General features: G+C 38.5%; 1 protein-coding gene across 2 annotated transcripts in view; it reads left to right on the plus strand.

Annotated features, from left to right (window-relative positions):
• tns1a (tensin 1a) overlaps window positions 1–17,875 on the plus strand; it is a 240,106-nt gene that overhangs the window by 78,549 nt on the left and 143,682 nt on the right. For both annotated transcript variants that reach the window (XM_036570545.1, XM_036570546.1), the window contains exon 3: window positions 734–771. In XM_036570545.1, the coding sequence (XP_036426438.1) occupies window positions 734–771 (38 nt within the window). The remainder of the gene's footprint in view (window positions 1–733; window positions 772–17,875) is intronic.

A 17,875-nucleotide genomic window follows, 5' to 3' on the forward strand; every position in this document is an offset into this window, starting at 1 on the left:
GTTCAGCAGCAGGTGGTTGCTCGTGGTTTCATGTGCAAACTTCCGGATCGTCACAGCTGGTTGTTTGGAGGTGCAGTCGTTGGTGTAGAGACTGAAGAGAAGGGGTGAGAGCACATAACCCTGTGGTACTCTGGGTCCCGGGGTTTGATGTGCTTTCCAAGTCACACCTGCTATCTGCTATTTGTGAAGATGATGATCAACCATGATCAACTGTCAGATGGGATCTGGCTCAGACATCTGGGAGAGTGTGACCTGCAGCAGCTCTGGCACTGGGGTGTTGAAAGCCGAGCTGAAGTCCACAAACAGAACTCTAGCATGATGTGGATGTTCTCATTCACAGCACACCTACAGTTTTTTACAGTTGCTAACAAACATTTTCAGTACAGTGTTCTCTTTTTCAAAACTCTTCACACAGTTTGCACAACAACACTCATGAACATTATTTTTCCTTGCTTATATTCAGTATACATTTAATAAACACGATATAGTGGACGGTCCAGTATGGTTTTGTTGTGCTAACTGTGTAACGAGAACTGCTGAAATGCTGAACTGCTTTACTGAAAATGCTTGTTAGCAATTGTAAGAAACTGCAATAAAAATAAAACATTTGTTTAGTTACATCTGTATGTGAAGCAACCATGACATCAAATGCTTTGTTGTGAAAGAATTTACTTGTACTATGGGGTTCCCCTGCAGTTTTTTAACTGCTCTGTTTCCTGTGTTTTCCTTCCAGTGTGCAAATTGTCCTGCCACAAGAAATGTGAGGTGAAGGTAAGCCATTGAGGTGTTTTTCCATCTACTAAGACACAAATTACACAACATTTGAGAGCAATTGGTGCATTAGTGATTCATACTGGTCTGGAAAAACCCTTCTTAAAGAGTAGACTCTCATGCTATGCCTTATGGACCACTGCTCTGTCACTGGATGACTTTCAGCTAAAGGTGGGCTGAAATGATGATGCGTTATCACTATCAATATTATGATAAATAATTATTGCAATGCATTTTCTTATTGTGATAGACAATTCACTTTGCAAGCTTATTGTGGATATCGTCAGTACTTAAAGGACCCATATCATGAAAGACTGAACTGCCTACGGCAGCTTAGCTCCACCTATTCGCACTGAAGTTAAAAGGAGCATTTCAGCCCCAACTGCATACAGGACAGCCATTCAGAACAGATGTCATTTTCTTCAGTAACAGAAATCTAGTAACTATTATATACCATATTTACATGCAATGCATTCAGCTATTGTCTTAAATTTAAACACATTAATACATTTCACACACACACACACCCACACACACCCACACACACACATCATCTAAACCGCTTATCCTTCTGGGTCGCGGTGGGGTGCTGGAGCCTATCCCAGCTGTCATTGGGCGGAAGGCAGGATACACCCTGAACAGGTCGCCAGTCCATCGCAGGGCATAATAAATTTCATTATTATTTTAAAGTTAAGCATTATATATCTTATTTATATTTGTTCTGATTTTTTACTCTCTGTACTTTGTACAGCTCTGTACTGTCACTGTTACATTCAGCATAATGTTCACTAAAGCTTCACCAAGAAATGAACAGTCATGAGTGATAAACGGGAATATTTTCTACCTGATTCTAGTGGCATATAGCTTGTGGTAAGCAGCAAATATAGACTGGAAGCTTTGAGAACAACATGTGTCACTTTTTCCATTGTTGGCATGAAACGTTACGTACACTTAGTGGTTGCCTTGTGTTGCTGGTATAAAAGGTCACATTGATAACTGTGTAGAAATGGAATGCTTCTGCCTCTGATTCAAAATGTGTTTCATTTAGCTGTGCCCTCATGGAAAAACAAAAAACATCCCCTCTTCCAGCTTCCTCGCAACCCCCTCATACTCACACTGCAACCCACTGGTAAATTGCGACCCATACTTTAAAAAACACTAATCCAAAGTGCAGTTTCCCAACCCTGGTCCTGCACATTTTAGTGTTTTTCTGCTGTAACATACCTACTTCAACTTAAGAACGGCTTGTTAAATAACAATTATCAGGCTGATACTTTAGCACCAGAGTTGGGAACTACTGACATAGACCACACCGCATGCAATACACAGCGAAATACAGTCAGAAAAAGTCAGAAAAACAGGGATTAAAACAAAAACCCAAATACTATAATTACACATTATCACACTGCCAAGGGTTAACAAATGCAGCATTCTCTTCTAAGAAGTATCTTTTTATTTTAGTTAAGTAAAAGAGCTGATCTGACTGTTTATCCATTTGGAAAAAGGATGTCTGTAGAACTTGGTTATAAGCAGGATGATTATATGCCCACTGTACTGCTTTACAGGAAGGTGAAATATGTGAGAATGGCCAGTGCATGCAGTGACACTGCTGCATCACTGATGTCACATAGAGGTAGTATGTGTACCAGACCTTACTTTCAACATGGAATTGTGATAACTTCTGTTAGTGCATATTTTGTTAGAAGAAAGTCCAAAGTCCACCAATTAAGTCCACCAATTAAGAGTTTAGGTGATATAGAACCTTTATATGGTTTGTTAACTTCAGTTCTAGGTCACCTAAGGTTCACTCTCAGTGTATATCCATCAGTGAAGTAAATGGTAACATGAACTTTGCTGATGCTTTATGTTTTCCCTGGAAATTCATGGAGCTCGAAAAAACAAGCACTCAGTGTCTCAGAGGCTGTTTGCTTTGGCCCATGCGTCCCTCTCGTATTGACCAGATCTAATAATAAACCTCGCTCTCTGTTACTCTGCTACAGGGGGTCCTGATGGGACAGAGGCTTGTTTTGGAGGGGGTGAGCAGGAAAAAGAGAGAAATGCTGAAAGAAATGGGGGAGAAATATTTTGTTTTGTAGGGAAAGGGAGTGAAAGAAGGACAGAGGTTACTAACTGGTCAGATCTAATACCTTGTTGACTGTTTACTATCTTTTGTTAGCTAAATGTTTGTGAGGGGGTCTATGAGAAGAAATCACATTACATTGCACCGCATAGCTTGAGGACACCTTGCTTTCTCTTGAATTTTTTGAGCAATATTACTTAATTAACATTTTAGCATGTTACTTTTCTGCTGTTACTTTTAAATTATGTGAGGAGAAAAAGGTACAAGGTGGATTTTGAGGTATGTTTTAGATCATTCCTTTTTTCTACAAAAATACTATTGGTGATCGTGTCTTTTTATGGTAATTGGTAATATGGTAATTGTTTAATTAATTTATCAATCCATAGTGCATATTTTCAAAATGGCTCTGGCTAATCTGGATGTTGTTGTGCATACTTCAGTTTTGACTTTTGTGATGGGGTCACAGGTAAGGTTTTCTTGTGACGACTCTAATGTGCAGATCATGTTTATGCAAGAAACACTTTACAGTAGAATGGGGCACCACCACTCCTGTCTCAGCTAAAACTTTAGACAGGTCCTTTGCTGTCATATGAGTGTTTTGCTTTGCCTTTTGGCCAGAATATAAGCAGTGTTATCTGAGAGTTTTCTTTATCTTCCAGATCTTGCCTTGACTTCCACAGTTCCCCTTGCCTGCCATTTCCTAATGACATTTCAGACATCACCAGCTTATTAACAACACACATACAGTACTGTGCAGAAGTCAGAGACCTTTATTTATTTCATTTCAAGTCAATATGACAATTAAGTAAAAGTTGTTATTTTTCAGGAGATTATATTCTAAGCCACCTACCCTTCAGGGTCATGGGAGCCTATCCCAGCAGTCATTGGGTGGCAGGATACACCCTGGACAGGTCACCAGTCCATCACAGGGCAGACAGACAGACAGACAGACAAACATACACATTCACACCAAGGGGCAATTTAGCATGTCCAATTAGCCTGACTGCATGTCTTTGGACTGTGGGAGGAAACCCACACAGACACAGGGAGAACATGCTCCACACAGAAAGGACCCTGGTCACCTGGCCGGGGAATCGAACTCAGGCACTTCTTGCTGTGAGGCGACGGCGCTACCCACTGCGCCACCATGCTGCCCCACTGAGGAGATTAGATATAAGATAATATACAAAATAATCTAACTACTGAGACAGTCACTACTGTTATTGGTTAAGGATTCTGTACATTTTTCTGTTATGTTTTCGGCTGAAAACATGAACATCTTTTACTTTTGTTCTTAATGGCTTTAAAAACTATTGTAGATTATGCCACAAGATATACATAGATTTTCAGACTTGTAAAAGAATGCTGGAAATAACATGCAAAGCTTTCTCATTTGGTAACAATAAAGTGATTACAGTACCATCATGGAATATTCAAGCTATAGGGTGAGGCTCTGTAATGGTCACATGTTGTACTGAATCCGGATCACGATGTTGTTTATTGCGATGATTCTGCAGAAGATAATCGTTTGCCTTATTTTTTATGTTGTCATCTAAGCTTGGCACCTTTAGGTCTTTACAGGTGCAGTACGAATTACCACCAGCCTCTGCTGAAACTCTTTCAGCTGTCAGTAATTTGTATGTGAGGGTTTTGCGCTGTAGAGGATAAATGTTGCTGTCCATGTTTTCCCAAGGAGGTGAGAGGTGTCCTGACATGAGAACATGGGGGACCTCACTGGGACTGCCAAATAAAAGCTCACCCCTCTTTTTTCCACAATAAGGCACAGACTATCTGCCAATTCATGTACTGTATATAGCCACCTGTCTATATGTTCCTAGCAAAACTAATTACTGTATTCACCAATGAAGGAAGATAAACTGATGTCATGTGTCAAGAGTTTGGATCACATGTTTGTTAGTGCCAGAAGGAAATGTCAGGCCAGGCGCCCAGGCGCCCAATTTAACCACAGGTTATGACTAAATTTATTAAGAGATGGACGTTTTGGTGGAGTAAGTAAAAGAGTGTAGGGCTGTCACTAATAGGACCTGACCGATATAAACATTTTGTGGCCAACACCGATTTTATCTGCCAATATGTGCCAACAGTGAGCTCTGTCTAACCTGACTATATATGATAAGTGCCTATAACTCCTATAATTCCTATATTCCATTAAAAAATATTATTATATAACATACTAACCTTGAATTTTTCCTGGTTGGATGAGCTATGAACAGTTGCTTTTGCTGGCTTCAGTGCCAGTACCAGTGCTGTTTTACAGGGAAATTCCATCGATTTTCAAAATTTCTGCATAATTCAATTGTTAAGTGAACAAAGTCATTCATAGTGGTTTGAAATAGTCCATTGTTGAGAAACTTACTGAGTCATTTCTTTACAGGGGTGACAATGTCTACAACACAAATATATATTAGAATTTTAACACATATTTCATTTATCATTTAAACCATCAGTGAACCTACATGTGTCTTCTGAGTTCTTATGTGTAATGTTAATAATGGTAAAATAGTGGCAAAACCTTAAAAAAAATCTTTGGGAACAATTTGGCCTTACAACACCCCTCCATCATAAATGGATGTAATAAAAAACTTTTAGACCAAAATATTTTCTCAGAACTATGATAAAACAATACCTTGATTGTGTATTTGTGACCATTTTGTGTAAACATTCTTTGTGAGACAGCTTTTGAAGGCATTCAATGCTTCAGATGTCTGGTTTCTGTCACCTCCAATGTGAATAATTCTGGCTTGCTAAATCTCTCTGGACCAGAATATTTCACATCAAACCACTCTGAATGACTATGTTCACATCTGAACTATATAATTATGCAGAAAGTTTGAAAAATCAGTGGAACTCCTCTGATCGATTCAGAAACGGTAACAGTATCAGTTCAATACTAAGTGCTAATTTAATGAGATGGTAAATTGTAATCAGTGATTTTTTATCGAGTAATTAAGTTTAATTGAGCATCAAGTTTAATTGAGTAATTGAGTGTAATTGAGTAATATGAACAGCCCTAAAATCATCAATCATTAAGGACTATAATGAAGTAAACATAAAAAATGTAACATTAGAGGCTGTTATCTCTGGTTTCCTAGTGGATTTTTCCCCTCAAAATTCACCATGAGGACACAGTGAGGCTGTATGTGTTGATATCTGAATGGATTTAACTGAGTCAGGGCTGGATCACAGTGGATTATTTCAGGGTGACAGACTGCATAGTGAAGCTGCTCCAATAGAAGCATATAGTATTTGGCCTGGTTTGCTGAAAGAAAGCCGCTCAATAGGATGGAGCCTGCTGCGACATATCAAGGGATTTCAAGAATTTACTCAGCAACATGCCAAATCTCAGTGAAGGCGCCCTCAGACTGATAGATCACGAGAGAGCGGAATCTGTGCTTTCCCACAAAGGTGACTCCCGGCTCTGGGGAATGTGAGACTTCTATCATTTAAACTTCTAAAATTTCACATGTAAGAGGTTTTCTGCGATTTATTGCCACTCATTTGTTTTACTTTTAAGTTCTGTCCTGTGTTAAACTGCATTTCTGGTCTGTATGTCTATATAAGTAATCAGTATACTTAGTACATACAGTGGTATGCAAAAGTTTACACGTCTTCTACTGGGAGCAAACTTATAGTTTTAGTCTTTCTTTTATTGGCTGAGTTTGATTGGGGTGCATTAACATGTGCAGAATCATATTCTCTGTAGACGATGTCACAAAACATGTAATTTGAAGTGCAAACATTTTGCATATGACTGTACTACTTCAAGTGAATAAATTAGAATTCTTTAATAATTTTATATTCTCTATAATGGTGACACATTTGCTCATTCATAACAAGGACTACAGGCAGCATGGCTACACGTTACCTTAATTTACAAGTGCCAGAAGAGACTTATAACACGTGCAAAAAATAAGGTATGGACCACTTTGGCGGTAGTTTTCCCAGTAAGAAACCAATATGGATTAAATTATATTTTCTTCAATATGTCCAATATGTTTCATGTTTAATTGTGTGGAAAAAATTAATATTCTTATTCCTAGTCTTATTCACCATGCCGCACATTTTGTGTGCCCTAGAGCTGTTACTGCCAAGTTTTATGAATCTAGCCCTATGTCTCTGCAATGGAAACTATTTAGGAGATGAAATAAAAACCTAAGTAATTTTGCACCAGCTCTTTATTATATTTCTTTTGATCTATTTGTGAAGGAATGCAATAAACAAGAGCAGCTGACATTTTTAAATGATGTCGAAAAAATTAATTAACAAAGGTTTTGACACAACAGTAAAAATATTGTAGCGTCTCGCTACCGGCTTGATTGGGCGTGAACGCACAGGAGGCATGGCCATGGGAGCAGCTAGTACAGAGGTACCGCTGTGGCAGTGGTGAGAGAGACCTAAACATGTAAATAGTTGTTGTGAGCTTGGGGATGTGTATATGTGTTGTTTCTGTTGCTTTGTGCTGGTCTGAGGGGCTGGGTGGTGGGGTTTAGTGTCTACCATGTATGCAAGATATATCACTGTAGGTGACCTACCCTGTTTCCTAGCTGTTTAGAGAGCTCAGGTGGTGGGTTTCTTCCTTGCTGGATGTAAAAAAGAGCACTCATTCAAAGTGCTATGTTTCCCGCGTCTGCTTCTTCTGCACCAATGTCACAAAACTTTTATGGGTTTGTAGATTCAGTAATAGGGCTACTGAAGTCTTGAGTAAATATCCTATTTGTGATTGAAAGTGATACTTTATTTAGTCAATAAATTCTAGACAAACAACAGATTATGTAGTCATAAGAGCCACTGAGACTGATGAATGCTCTGTAATATTCTCCTATCTCATTGTGAAAAATATTCTTACACTACTTGGATGATCGTATTTCAAAAGAAACACATAATTCATAGTGTGAGTTCACTAAAATAATATAAACACTCTTCATTAAATTTCTTGGCAAATTTTTATCGCACTTCACCCAGTAAATTTGGACTGTATTTGACCATAGACTCAAAGTATGAAAACAAAACTATGAGTTCCTGAGGATTTTACAGCATTATTTTATGCTAATCATTTTAATAGGCTTTCTGTTGGATTTCCTGTGAGATAGGATGTGTTATTGTTCTTATATCTTACAAAATCTTCACCCACATTTGGGAATTCTGGTAGCAACAGAATGGTATATTGTTGGTGGCCTCTGGTTTGAAACTGGTTTCGGTTCGTTTGCATAGGGAAACATGGAGTTCTGCGTTTAATGACCAGTGCAAACTTAAGAAAGCAACTTCGTCTGGACGAAAGCAGACAGCCAATTAATGAGCGTCCAGATGGCGGCTGATCTTCAGGCCATTCCCCCTCTGCTAATGATGAGTAATGTATTTTCCTTGCTTCGACTATGGCCACCGCTGCGTTGATCAGTGATACTGGAGCCCTGAGGGTACACTAGGTTTGTAACGGCCATGCCGTTTGCCCGTAATAACCTCCGTATCTCGTGTCCACCCAGATGATGGAGCTGGCTGATTGAGATGTGTTTGGAGGTGCTGCCAGTGTTTCAGAACTTAGAGGCTTGTTTATTATGGTTGGTGAAGGAAAAGCCTAACATGGTTTAGCTGAAGGGAAGGACTGGAACTAAAACACAGCAGTGAATCACATAGAAGTCTCAGAAAATGATGGATGGTTGGTTTTGGACAACTAGTAATTGGTTGAAATAGTGAAAAAATACAATAAAACTATAAATAATCAACGAAAAAGCAGTTTTTCCTGTTTACTGTACTTAGAATTGTTAGCGCGCTGCCCTAAAAGTTACAGGACCTCAAAATAGCAGCCAGGACAAAGCACTAAAAACAACCATCAGAAAGATTTTGAAAGTCTTTTACAGAACTGTTGTGTGGTTAGTGGTAGCCCAGGAACATTGTGCAACAACTAGCCTATGGTATAAGCAGAAGCAAGTATTTGGGTAGGCCTATGAAAAAGTGAGTATGCCAACTTGTGACATTTCCCACAAAGTCGTAACATCAGGCTGTAGCCTATTGCTGACAGCCTATTCCAATACTGGCGCCCTATCATCAGGAGATTGCAAGTTTAATCCCCAGTGATGCCACAGCCATCTGTGGCCAGGAATCCAAGAGAGCATAACTGACCTTGCTCTCTGAGTAGGTAGGATGGCCCTCCCTTTTCATCCATCACTCATTGCGATGCTAGCCAACGTGAGTATCTGTTAGTGTCCTCCTCCAAGTGAGTTGAGTTGTCCAATGATGTTGCTTTAGCAGCAGTTTGTAAACATGCAGTGCAGTATGCAATATGCATATGCTCCCAGGCAATGACTGATGCATTCAAAATATTAGAAAAAAAGAAAAAGCATATGTATTTGCCCCAGATATGTTCAGCACTAGGGGTGGGAATCTCTAGGCACCTCACGATTCGATTCGATTATGATTCAGAGGGCTGCGATGCGATTATAAAACGATTATCGATGCATCTTTTTTCTATCAAGTTCAAGTTTCAAGTTTATTTGTCATTTGCACAACATGTCAGGACATTTATGCATTGAAATGCTTGTGGTGAGGCTCAGATAATCTACAGAAAGTAAATAAGTAAAAATAAAAATACAAGAAAAACCGACTGAAATATATTAAATATACACAAAATATACACAGAATATACAGACAATATACATTTTAAAGTGACTAAGTGACTCAGTGTTATTGTTATTTAAAGTCACTTGGTACTTTTAAAGCAAAGTATTTGTAATGATCCATAATGAATCTACTTCCAATATCTTTTTTAATAAAACAAATGGAAGTGATGTGGCAAGTGCACTAGAAGACTCATTCAGTGCTCTTGTTTGGTGCATGAGAAGCTGCTGCTACTCATCTGCGATAAAATGCGCAGTTACGGTGAAATAAGATCCAGTGGCAATAGATGACCTCGCAACACGTTACAGCTATTTTACCTGTTTTCTTTAGTGATTTTATAACTTCGGTTTTGGTCTCGTTGTAGAGACGGGGGGAGATCGCTGTCAGTAAAATATCTTTGAGACGGGGTGTTGTGCAACATAGCGCGAAAGCCCTGTTTCGCAACGACTGAGAACCGGCGTGCAGACTGCAGGTCACATAGCAGCGATGCGTTATTCGCATTCATAAGCAGCGCAGTTGGTTTCCTGGTACGTTAAATCTGCAACAAGACTGTCAAACACTAAATAGTTGCGAAGCCTTTAGTCAGCATCTCTTTTGAATTCTCCCGTTCCACCTTAAATGGTGCCGCATTTACATTCGGCACCTCAGATAGAATTTAAGGTAAACGGGTAAATTTGAACAAGAAGCTGGAGAATAAGAAGTGACTTCAGCCTCGTAAAACAGTCGAACACTGAGAGACTTTTAACAAGAAACTTATCTACTTTTGAGGACATTTTATCTGGTGGAGATGGAAGAAAAGCGGCTGTAGTTAAAGCTTAAAGCAGAGCGAAGTAAATCTGTGTTTTTGTTTATATTGTTTAGCCTCTACTAGAACATCAGCACACACTGAGACATACTGGACATTAAATGTTGCGGCTCCCAAGGTGGTTTGATTTTTGTTGAAAGGACAAAATGGCTCTTCTGAACATTTGTGTTGTGACTCCTGACCTAACCTGGCTTTTAATGCAGAGGGAGCTGGTCGGATTTCTCGCTCATCCAGTAGTGTTTTTGTTATGTGCTGCCACAGACTGTCCGGGCGCTGCACTTACCCACTTCCAAGTTCCGCCTTTTGCGTTCCATCAACATTACGTTATAAATTAAATATTTAGAAAATCGATTTTTGACATTTGTGAATCGATTCAGAATTGTTCACGTCCGCATCGTGGTGCATCTAGGAATCGATTTTTTCCCGCACCCCTATTCAGCACCGTTCCTTCATTTCCATAAGATACGCCCACCAGCAGTGAGCAGAGAGATCTGGTGCAGCAGAATGCATTGAGAAAAAAGCGCAAGCTGATATGTACCATTAGCTAGTGGGTGGAACTTGGAGCAAATAAATTGAGGGGAAAAATTTGAATGCTGGTTTCACATAAACACAACCAAAACTGCAGTACCCTTTGCTATATAGCATGCGTCCGCTCAACACAGGCACAAATTTTACCCTAATAAAGATGATTCCAATCAACTCAAATTAACTCAAAAAACTACTCATGCAGCTAAGATGTACAAAGATGAGGAAAAGCCAAACCTAAACCTAATCATCTGAGGCTAAAGCATACTGCCACTGCAGGCATGAAAAATGTTTATGGACCTTTATCTTTCCTTTAATGACTTGAGTAGACATGTGCTGTGACATTTTTACATGTCCTGTGTATTAAGTGAACATTGTAAGTAACAAATCACAGACCACTGACAACAACAGTTTTTAATTTGTTTTTGAACTTGGAAAGAAGTAGAACATACTCTATGAAGTTAATTTTGTGCCAAAAGTTTCATATAAAGCAATAAAATCAACAAGCAAAATGTTAAGTATTAGTAAAAACGCCCAACATGCTTGGCAAGTACAAATAATGACAGTTAAATCAAACTTAATTTTGCAAAATGATTACTACTCATTTTTACTTGTTTTGATATAAATGTATTAATCAATTTACCAGTTTTTTGCTTTTGATTTTTTTTATTGCTGATTTTGATTTTTTTCCTTTAGAAATTGCTCTTTTGCATCTTTCTTTTGCTTCTCACTTTTGGTACATTTTCACAGGGGGGCAGAGTCTCACAAGACTGCACTCTCTAATGATCAACTGATTTGGAGTGACAGGTCTTCTTAATATGTTGCCACTTGGCATGAACCGCCCCAACATGGCAAAACACGTCATACCAAGTGCTGCTGAGTGTAGCGTCATATTAATGTAACACATGTTTAGGTTCCTCTGTCAAATGACATAACTGTTATTTTGGACACAGAAGAACAGAAACTTAGTTGTTGAACTCAGTTGTACTAACTAATCTAACATTAGTTTACTGTATTAATGTGAAGACAGTCATGTAAACTGGCATGCTAAAATAGAAAGCCTGTTTCAGTGACTGACACGGACAGATTCTGTGAGTAGAAAAAAGAACAGACTGACATAGCTTTCATAACCCCCAAAACATAGTGGCCAATCATGACATGTACACATGACTGTCTATCAACTCATGGCAGCAGTAACTTGTAGCTGGCAGTAATCAGTGGTAATTTCCACTCTTTACTGTGTTAGATGCCAGTGCTACATTTTCTTCCTCAACCCACAGCACTGCAAATTCAACTTTCTAATTTCCTGTCCCAACACACCTGACCCAGCTCATGAAGGGCTCGATAATCAGTTGATGTGCTGGTTCAGATGTTTTAAGGTAATAGATAGTTAAAACCTTGTGGAGCAGTAGGTGTAGGTGGCCAGAAGCAGAGTTAAGAGACGCTGATGTAAACAACTGTTCAGAAGACCTGTCACTCCAAATTAGTTGATCACTGGTCAACTAGTGCAGGTGAATGCCCCCTTCTGAGACCCCGCCCCTGTGAAAATTTTTATCAGCAAAATCAGAAAATAGAAGAAAATTAAAGCAAAGCCTGGTAAAATGTGCAATACACTTAAATCATTAAATGAAAAGAATAATAAATAAGTAGTAATCTTTTTAATAAATTAAGTTTAGCTGTCATTTGTGTTAATTTTGACACTTAACAATTTGCTTCTGGATTTTATTAGTTTTTTCATTATTATATAAGTATTACATAATTTTTATATTAATTATTATATAATTAAAACTTCTGGCACTAAATTAACTCCATAATATACTACTCTCCTGGAGACACAATCTTGCTTTTACAGATCCCATAGGTACATCTTTTGACTGCAGCTGGAGCTTTAAATTCAAACAGTGGCACACTGATAAAGAACTGAAGGCTAGAGACAATGGCAGATAGTAGCTGCTGCTAAGCAGAGACTAGAGGGCTGAGAAAATAAGATGGAGCTTGGGACTGGTCAATTGGATGGTGCTTTGCATATTCAAGAATGATGTAGAGAGTAAAGTGACTTTGATTGGCTGTAATCTAATGACATCACTCATAGAAAACAAACCCATTTGATTGGGTAGCCCTGTGATCAGTTTGTATGTGCTGGATGGTAATGAAGCTTTGGCAAAGACCTTTTCTATCAAATGGTCAAACTGGCAGATAAAGGTGAAACAGCACAGTCATTACAAAAAACAGGTTTTCATACATTGTCATTATCTACCTGTCATTATTTACAATGTAAAAAAATTGAGCTCAGTCATTATCACCAGAGAAGAAAACACAGGGCCTTTTAGGATATTCTGGACCCTGATATTCCTCTGTGACCTAAATCTGTGCTTGGTCATTGGTTTGTGCCAAAATTCAAAGGGAACAGGGTGTTCCGTAGTGCTAATGACAGGACTTCTGTTTCTATCAACAGATGAGGGCAACATCAACTACAATTCATCATAATAATGGCCAACAGATTATATAGGTTGAGACGTATTGTCAAATTATATCCAAACCGAAGTTAAATCACTAAAATATAGCGTGTGTATTTGGTAATAAAGTGAATGTGTGTTTGTATGTGTGTGTATACTTTTATGTGTGAGCTTGGGTAAATGTGGATTTGAATGCTTGGAAGGAAGTATGTGTAATGGTTCAGTGTTCCGGATCAGCCCGGCCTGGCTTTTCCTCCAGGAGACTCCACCTAACAACAGCAGCCCTGCACCATCCATCTCACTCAGCACCAATATTCAGCACGTCCAGCACAGTGATCTTGGAGCTCCAGCCTCATCTGCATCTTCAAGTTGTTTTTCAGCCTAATCTCTATCTGCCATGTTTACCTTGCCATCAGTTATTACTGACAGTTTCAACACAAAAGCACAAAACCCATTAACTGAAAACACACTTACAAAAGAAGCTATTAGGAAGTTGCTAATTTCCGTAAATAAACATTAGAAATATGTGTGTATACAACTGAAACTCAAAGAACATACACTATACTCATATAGGCCTTATGATGACACAGACATGTGAGAATGTCTTACCAAAGCTATTCTTATGTTTTATACAACTTTTGAACACTGAAGCAAGAGCTTTTGCTTTCCCTGTAGTCAAGCCTGTCACAATTATTATATAATCAAAGTTATTTAAGATGATTGCAATTATTTAAAGGGAAATTCCATGGATTTTTCAAAGTGAATGTATAATTCAATGGTTAAGATCTACGCAAAGTCATTCAGAGTGGTTTGATGTGAAATGCTCTCGTTTCAGAGAAATTTACAGAGTCAGAATTGTTCACAGTGGTGGTGATAAGAACCAGACATCTGATGCATTTATTACTCCTAAAACCTCCCTCGCATAAAGTTATTACATTGTTCTGAATACACTGCCTGATGCCCAAGACATTGTTTTATTATATTTTTGCTGTAAGGAAAACATATTTTTAAAAGCTGTCCATGGCAAAGTGTTCAGAGCATTAAAAGGCCAAAATGCACCCTGCACTGTTAGAAATAAAGGTACTGTGCGGGTACATTTTTAGTTCGTCAAGGTACAAACAATGTAAATATATCCTTAAAGGTACAATAGTGGCTTTAAGGTCCAATTATATACCTTAAATAGGTTTTTCCAGGTGAAACATATATATTTGTACCTTTTCATAATCTAATGTTTTAAAACAACAATAAATAAAAATCCTGGAGAAGAGATGGGGTGTGTGGAGTAAATACAATTTATAATTTCAATGGATTATGGTACAATTATGTTCCCTGACTAAAGGCGCTGCTGAGATGTACCCTTGAGGGTACCACCCCAGTGACAAGAGGGGTACCACCGCAGTGACAGTTTCATACCTTTTTTTCTGAGAGTGTGGTTATTCTGGATGACAAATAAAATAGCTCATTTTTGGTGTAGACATTGTGACCCCTGGTTCCTATCACCACCACTGTGGAAATCAGAGTAGGGCATTACAGTGTTTATATCAAAAATGTTGAAACATTGGTGGAATTCTGCTGTAAGTTGTTGGCTTTCTCTGTCATATGTTTAAGTCTCAACAAACAGAATGTGATTTGAGAGCATTTTCATTTGTTGGGTTGAGGCATAAGCATTTAAACGAAAGAAAGCAGAAAACACATTTATGGTGACACATCGTGGGCCTTACAAAAACAACAAAAGTTATAACCTCTAACTGGTGCTATAAAACATTCAGAGGGCAGCAGTGGGTAATGTTTAATTCGTGCTGTGTCAGTCATCAGTTGGGAGCTACTGAACATTGACCTCTATGAAGCAAGATAGCTAATCAACCACTTTAGCGACTTGAGGCTTGTGCTTTAGCCGCTGCATTAGGGGGTAAAAAAGAGAATTATATTATTAATTGGCAATTATTAGTATTGGCAAATGGCAATTAATGGTCATCTATAATTTCATGGTTGTGACAGGCCTGCCTGAAGTTTTCTGGTGAGATCAGGCAGGAGGCTATGAAAACTCCACCCACACAACTATGCTGGTAACATGTAGAGCTGAACAGTCTGGTTCCGGAAGTATTAATCCCATTTATGGTCGCCATAGGGAAATAGATTTTTAGCCATAAAACTGCCTAGTGTAGACTTACCATCATCTATGTGATTGTGAGAAGTTGGTATATGGTCTCGTTGAAGCCATAAGTAAATCTGACTTCAACTTTGTTTAAAAAAAAACATCATTTTATTCCCTCATTCCTCATGAAGAAATATATCACCCAGAGTCCTAAAGCGAGTTCCACCGTGGGAATTTTAACTATATGGTTTTGGCACAAGAAAAGCATTAAGTAAGATACGTTTATTTAGGGATGAGGAGATGAGTGGTCAAAAGAGTGAAAATCAAAGTCAGGGCGAGTAGTGGAGTGCAGTTAGTTAAGGGGCAGGTGGTCAGTTTGTCAGGGCAAGTGTAAAAGACAGGATGTACAGGGTTGTGGTGGGTTTTTGCAGCTAAATATTTGGTAGCTGACAGGCACCTATCATGAACTACACACAGATCAAGCCTTCATGATGCACTGTTGTGCAATATCAAAAAGATACAAACCACAAGAACATCCTAATTTGGTCTCGCTCTCATTGGAACTCAATCTTGACTTGGACTCAACCGCCTTTAGGCTCAGTCTTGACTTGATATTCAGTAGTCGTAGTCTTGGTCTTGTTTTGGACTCGACGAAGGTGGTCATGACTACAGCCCCATTTTCAGCACCTTCCTTTTGGCCCCTTTTATAAGTGTGTTTCCAAAAAACAGAATTTTTGCAACTACAAGGAAACACATCAGATTTATTGTATGTGGAAATTGGCCATTAACTACAGATGCAGAAGATAGAGAATAGAGTATGCCTTAAAACAGCCTACAATGGACTTTTCACTGCAAAGCATTCTTACAAACACAAGTTTTGAGTGCTGACATCACAGCAAGGGGATAAAATGTGTGGGTTCCCAAGTGGGTAGTCTTTAAAATGTGAAAAGGACACTCTGGATAAAATGAAAAATGTAAACACTGCTAAATCTGTTGTAAACATGCTTGCAAACATGCTTACTCACATCTTACAGCAGTGCCGCAGTAGTCTCTAGAGTGAGGTTTTCTGGTTTACGGACTCAAGAAACCTCCTTCTGATGATCTGAAGGTGGCAGGACCACCTTTAAAACAGCGCAAGTGCTTTGGGTTTATTTTTGGGGTGGACAGTTTTCGATTTTATTTATTTATTTATTTTCATCAGGTGGTGAATGTAGCTGTGCTGCTAGAAAGCCAAACATCTTATTGCAGCCGTTTTAACAAAGTAACTGTCTTGAAATCATTGTTATGTGGACAGAATGGATTACTTAATTGACACATGAAGAAGACAACAAGCTTAAAGCTAAAGTTAGCCAAGTCGCTACCCGGCTATCTAGATACTTCGGTTTGGCTTCTTTTCTCTTGCTGAAAGGGTTAAAACTTATCTCTGGTGTCCATTTTGTACTGAATAAATACAGCTATTAATTAATTTGTTAATAAATAAATCTTATTTCCAAAAAAGTTGGGATGCTGTGCAGAATGTGAATAAAAATAGAATTCAGCAAAATGCAATTCATGTAAACCATATATTTAAAGGAAAATACTACAAAGACAACATATCAAATGTTAAAACTGAGAAATGTTATTGTTTCTTGAAAAATCCATGCCCATTTTGAATTTGATGCCAGCAACACGTTCCAAAAAAGTTGGGATGGGGGCATGTTTACCACTGTGTTTCATCACCTCTTCTTTTAACAACACTTTGTAAGCGTTTGGGACCTGAGGAGACATTGCTGTAGTTTTGAAAGTGAAATGTTTTCCCGTTTTTGTTTAATATAGGATTTCAGCTGCTTAACGGTTCGGGGTCTCCTTGTGCCAAATGTTATCAGTGGTAACAAGTCTGAACTGCAGGCAGGTCAGTTTAGCACCTGAACTCTTTTAATACGGAGCAATGCTGTTGTAATACATGCAGAATGTGGTTTGACATTGTCTTGCTGAAATAAGCAAGGCCTTCCCTGAAAAAGTCTGGATGGCAGCATATGATGCCACAACTTTTCAAGCCTTTTGTTGCCCCCGTCCCAACTTTTCTGGAACGTGTTGTTGGCATAAAATTCAAAATGGACAAATATTTTTCAAAACACAATACAATTTCTCAGTTTCAACATTTGATATGTTGTCTTTGTACTAGTTTCAATAAAATATAGGGTTTTAATGATTTGCACATCATTGCAATTTTTTTTTTTTATTTACACTTTGCACAGCATGCCTACTTTCTTGGAAATGGGGTTGTATAAGTCTCTCTGTTCTTTTTACAATTTTGCTCAGCAACTGAGGTATTCCATGCTTGACTTCACAGTGAACACCATTATCAATGTAAACAAGAATAAATGTGCCATTGCTGGATGCCAGGTTTCCAGTGAGTAATGTTTTCAAGCCCTAGATTACATAGGCAATTAAACACATTAGTTTCTGTATTTCAGTTTTACTGGTAACACGATGGGCGCTCGGGACGAGTGATGGCATGCTTTTTGGGA

Source organism: Colossoma macropomum, unplaced genomic scaffold, assembly GCF_904425465.1.
Source record: "Colossoma macropomum unplaced genomic scaffold, Colossoma_macropomum, whole genome shotgun sequence".
Classification (NCBI taxonomy): Eukaryota; Metazoa; Chordata; class Actinopteri; order Characiformes; family Serrasalmidae; genus Colossoma; species Colossoma macropomum.